This window comes from Streptopelia decaocto (assembly GCF_964273445.1).
Source record: "Streptopelia decaocto genome assembly, chromosome: 6".
Taxonomy (NCBI): Eukaryota; Metazoa; Chordata; class Aves; order Columbiformes; family Columbidae; genus Streptopelia; species Streptopelia decaocto.
This window is the reverse complement of record NC_138660.1, coordinates 28,833,257-28,838,386: the sequence shown is the minus strand read 5'-3', so window position 1 is coordinate 28,838,386 and position 5,130 is coordinate 28,833,257. Positions and strand designations below refer to the sequence as shown.

Below are 5,130 nucleotides of genomic sequence, written 5' to 3'. Positions count from 1 at the left end.
AAAGGAAGGAAACGTTAAGGACAGAACCCCCAGCGCCGTCCCCAGCCCCGGCTGCACAGCGGCGCCCAGAGAGCCGGTGCAGCCGCTGCCTGGGGAGGAGGCGACTCTGCAGCCTCCAGCTGTGGTGTCACCAGCTCCCATTGCCCCCGGGGACACGCTGCCCTGACAAGGCTGGCGAGGCCGCCCCGCTCCAGAGACTGGCGCAGCCACCGCGCCGTCCTGAGCAGGGAGGCAGCAGCCAGTTCTCCAGCCTCTGCAGGGATGGGAACAAGAGCGGGGGCCTGGCCCCGCACCCCGACCCAGAGGGAGGGCAGAGCCCTGGGGCTGACGGGCTCTCCCCGCGCGCCTCCTGCTTAGCAAGGTACCAGCACCATTCCTGCACTCCCCAACACAAGCCCTGGCTCCGGAGGCACGAGGCACCTGCTGAAGTCTCTGGGCAGAAGCTCAGACTCACCTATGTGTCGGAAAGCGCCAGCTTCTTGGCCGGTGGTGGTGACATGGTGCTGCTGGGCTGCGGAGCAGCTCTGGCCGACAAGAAGGCTTTCAGCTTTGCCAGCACCAGGCTGGCAGAAGCCCTGCCGCGAGGGTCCCTTCCCAGTGTGCCGGTGTTCTCCCCGCTGCCCCACGGCTCCTGGCCGGGGATGGGCTCCGGCAGCCTGGGGGAGGCGGGCAGGGGCCCGGGCTCCCAGCAGCGCTTCCGGGGAACCTGCGCTTTGGCCCCACTGGTGTGACTGAGGCCGTAAAATCCTGGAGCCGCTCTGGGCGCAGGTGGCGGCTGCGAGGAGCGCGGCTTCTTGGGCCTCGGGGCTGCGTCACTGGGAAACGCTGCAGCCGCGTGTGTGGCTTTCCGGGCCAGCTTGGGTGACGGTGACCCAGAAGGCAGCTTGACACGGCCAGGCAGGCTGGAGGCAGCTTTGGAAACGGGACCCTCTGAGCTCTTCCCGGGGCTGGGGATCCTGGGGAAGGCAGAGCAGGGCACGTGTTAACTGCCAGTGTCTGAGTGACAACAAGGGGCTGGAGCTCTCCCTGCCACCCTCCCCCGAGACAGCACACGCACGTGGGCACTGGGGCTGCCTGGGCCAAGCTCCTTCCCACACCCAGGCACGTGTCCCCAGCCCCGTCCCACGTGCTGAGCAGGGGCAGAGGGGCCGGGGACACAGGGCGCGCTCACCTGAGGTAGAACAGCACATACGCCTGCTGGTTAAGGACCACCTTGATGTTACTGGGGCGGACCACGCTGTCATTCATTTGGTACCACTGCCCGTCGCTGGCCTGCGGAGGGAGAGAGAACGGGGTCGGGCTGTGTCCAGGGACGCTCCTGGCCTGACGAGCAGCAGGAACAGCGCCCATCGGCAGAGCTCCGCTCCCCAAAATCCCCAGGTGGCCCTGGAGAGGTGAGGGTTCTCTGCGAGAGCAGAACTCCACGCTTCCTGTGACGGAGCACAGCCCGTACCCCGCGGTGCTCCGCACCACGCACGTCTGCTGAGCACCCTCCTGTCTGCACGTTACACAGACCCCCGAGCGCCCGCCGGCCCCCAGCACAGAGCGGTGCCCAGAGAGCGCCCTGGGCTCACCTTCACGTAGCAGTGGTAGTGTCCTGCGTGGCTGCTGTACCCCGAGTGCACCAGCACCGCGTAGAGCCCGTACATGACCGGATCCCCGCTGGTCTGGGACATGTACGGGCGGATGTTCAGGAGCTCAGGGTAGCCCACGTCCTGCGGAGAGAGGATGTCTCAGGAGCCTGCACAGCAGGTGGCAAGAGCAGCTCAGCTGTCCTGCGAGTCCCGTCTCGCGAGGGAGGGGGAACCCGCTCTCCACAGGCAGAGCCCACGGTGAGGAAGACGCCGGGATGAGCCAAACTCCCACGGCAGCGCACAGCTGGGGAAGGGCTGCAGGACTGCGGTAGAGCTCGCACCGCGCACAGAACCACCTCCCACCTGCTCGGGGCAGCAGGGCCTCGGGACAGGACACAGCCCCGCTCTGGATGGCCGAGCACCCACCTTTGTGATCTTGCCTCCAGTGAAGTCGGCAAAACGCTTCAGAGCAAGTGTGAGAACCCTCGGCGCTCGGTGGATGGTGAAGCGTTTGGTTGCCGACACTTTGTTCTTGCATCTGCACAAGGAGAGCTTGAGCTGTTCACACTGTTCCACCACCCAGGTGCTTGCCAGCCCTGGCCAAGCCGCAAACCCCACGGAAATGACCCTGCTGAGAGCGGGTACCGCTCCAGGGCGCCTGCTCACGGCCAGGTCTGCTGGCTCAGGTCCCCGTCTCAAGACGGGGGAGATGAGGAGTGACAGGCTTCATCGCCGGCTTCACAGCCACGTACCTCACGGTTTAGCGGTGGAGCAGGTGGAGAAGCCCTCCTGTACTGCAGCTGCCCTCCTGCTTCCCACCAGCACACCCGCGGCCCTTCCCGCCCCAGCCCGCACACTCACTTGTCACACCGGTAGGCATTCTCTCCGCCCAGCAGGTCTGGCTTCACAAACAGCTCCAGTGCCTGCTCTACGTTTGCGGCTTGCTGCCAGGACAGAGGAGAGGTCAGGGCCAGGCACAGGAGCCAGCGCAACAACAGAAGCTGATCCCCTCTTGCCTGCACCGTGCCTGACGCTGGCAGGTTAAACAGCCTCGAGCAGCAGCGGTGCAGCTGCAGGAACATCCCTGCAGAGCAGAGCTCCCCCCACCTGACCCTGCCCCGGTACCGTGATCTCCACCGGCAGGTCCAGACAGGGGTCAAAGGTGTCCGAGACTGCTTTGCACATCAAGCACCTCACTGCAAGAAAAGAGCAGTGAGCACCCCCTGGCACAGCACGGCACCACCGCCCCAGCACAGCGCAGGCAGCTGCCGTGTTCCCCCTCTGCGCGTTTGGGCTCTGGGATGGCAGCACCAGCATTCGCAGCCTGTACGTGCTGGGACAACAAGTGTTGCTGGACAGCTGGCAACGTGGGTTCCTTTGCTGGTGGCAATGAGCTGGGGACCCACAGCTTCAGCTTCGTGACCCACAGATACCAAAAGACTGACCAGCTGCAGCTCTGCATAATTGGCACATGCTTAGTGACTTTCCCAAGTCACTGCAAGGCTCTCGGGAAACAGCAGCCCTGAGAGTCACAGGCCCAGGCCCTGGCAGCCAGCACTCACCACGGGACCGCAGGGAACCGCCAAAGATCTGGTGGATCAGGGTGGTGGCTTGGGTCTGGCGATCCAACCTAGAGACGGCAGCTCGGATCACACAGCGCCCGCCCCAAGAGCCACCCCCACGGGCCAGCGCTGTGTGCTCAGGATCCAAACCCAGCCCAGTCACAGGATGTGGGGACAGAACCGCAGCTGTGCTGGGGTGGAGGCGTCAGGAGAAGGCAGAGAGCAGCCCAGCAGACGAGGGGACCAGCAGACAAGGGCAGTGACGGCCACCAGAGGCCCCACGTACTCGGTGCAGTCGGGCAGGCAGGCCTTCTGCATGGCATCGACGGTGAAACGGAGGAACTCGTGCGCGTCCTCTTGCCTGCCCCAGCGGATGTGCGGGGCGATCTCTGCAGGAGAGGGAGGGATCAGGCGCAGCTCGCGCTGCAGCAGGGGCAGGTCCTCCCGCCCCCCCTCGGGCAGGGACTGCGGGGTGTGAGCTCCCTCGGCCCAAACCAAACGTCAGGCTCATGTCGGCCGTGGGGGAAGCCCCACAAGGCCCATGAAGGCCCTGGCAGGCTCAGTGAGTCGTCTCAGAAGAACCTCTGCCAAGACCTGCCCTGATCTCAAAGGTTCTGCTCCTGCAATGGTCTCTGCCCTCCTGCACGGCTACCGGAGGGGACGCGCGGGCAGCCATCCTTACTCTTGAGGTCTCGGACAAAGGACACTGGCTTTATCACGCTGCCGCTGTTCGCGAACGCCTGCGTGACGTGGTTCTGCATGACGCACATCATGCAGAAGCCGCTTTGGTGACCTGGAGTGGGAGAGGAGAAGACAGGACGTTGAGGACAAACCCATCTTAGTCCTGGCTGTGTGCAGCACAGACAGAGCCGCTCAGCCGCAGGATGCAGAGCTCGGGAACACTGCTACGGCCAGGAGAAGTGGATGCTCCCGTATGCAGGAATGTCCTCTCCACGCAGAAATGGGCGGGCGGGAGCAGAGAAGGCACATCCCGGCAGGCGCACAGCCCCGGCACAGCCGTGCGCAGGGTGCTGAGCGCAGCCCCGGGACAGGCGGCGCTCCCCTCCCCACTCACAGGCGCGGCTGTGCTCCTTGGACAGCAGGTAGTTGGCGAGCGGTGGCGTGTACGTGAGGCACTGCAGGGTGGCGTTGAGGAAGCAGGTGTTTCGCAGGTTGAGCAGCCCGGCGCCGATGCGCTGGACACGCTGCCACTGCATGGCGAGGCGCCCCGCAGGGAACAGCCCCTTCTGGGGCGCAGGGACGCCGTCCCCGTGGCGCCCCGGGGTCCGGTCGCTGCCTGCGGGGAGAGAGGCGGGTGAGCCGCGGGCTGCGCAGCGCAGGGAGAGCCCCCCGGCCCTCTGCACCCACCCTGCTTGCCCGGCTGTCCCTGCTGAGCGCCGTGGGGGTGCTCGGCGGGCTCGGTGCGGGGGCTGAGCAGCAGGTACTTGGCCCGCAGCGGCTCCGGCTGGCCGGAGAAGCCGTGGCTGGCGGGCTGGAACTCGATCTTGTGCAGCAGCACCTTCTTGGCCGAGGTGCTCAGCAGCCGGCCCAGCGCCCCGGCCTCGCCCGCGTCCCGCCGCGCGTTCAGCAGCTCCCTCGGCTTCGCCGTGCCCGCCATGGCGTGTCACCGCACGTGCCACCGCCTCAAGGTCGCGCCGCTCTCTCGTCTCTCCCTCTCCACCACCACACGCGCTTCCCGCGCCTCCTCCTCAAGTCCCGCCCTTCGCTGCGGTTCTCGCGCTCGGCTCGGCCCACTGACTCCTCCCCTCGGCTTCGCCGTCCGCTCCGCTCCGCGTCCAGAACAGGACTGAGCTGCGCCCGCGCGTCCCGGCAACGCCAGCGGCGGAGCCTGCGGGGGTTGGTTGTGATGCCATCGCGCTCTGGACACGCCCCAGAATCCCTAAATGGTCACACACTGTAGTTTCAGTGCAGGGGAACCTGGGCACAGTGGTGGATTTGGCCAGCAAAAGCCTCTGCAAGTCTTACAAGGCCAA

At 66.2% G+C, this 5,130-nt stretch overlaps 1 protein-coding gene across 1 annotated transcript; it reads right to left on the bottom strand.

The window, feature by feature from the left end:
• Positions 1-454: 454 nt before the first annotated feature.
• LOC309441312 (ubiquitin carboxyl-terminal hydrolase 36-like) lies at positions 455-4,754 on the bottom strand (the record flags this gene model as incomplete). The annotated part of the gene is made up of 11 exons (XM_082055946.1): positions 455-956; positions 1,172-1,272; positions 1,575-1,715; positions 2,001-2,112; positions 2,436-2,518; positions 2,700-2,770; positions 3,137-3,204; positions 3,423-3,525; positions 3,819-3,929; positions 4,212-4,433; positions 4,505-4,754. The coding sequence occupies 11 exons, from the start codon at positions 4,752-4,754 to the stop codon at positions 455-457; spliced, it is 1,764 nt and encodes a 587-aa protein (XP_081912072.1).
• Between the last annotated feature and the right edge of the window lie 376 nt (positions 4,755-5,130).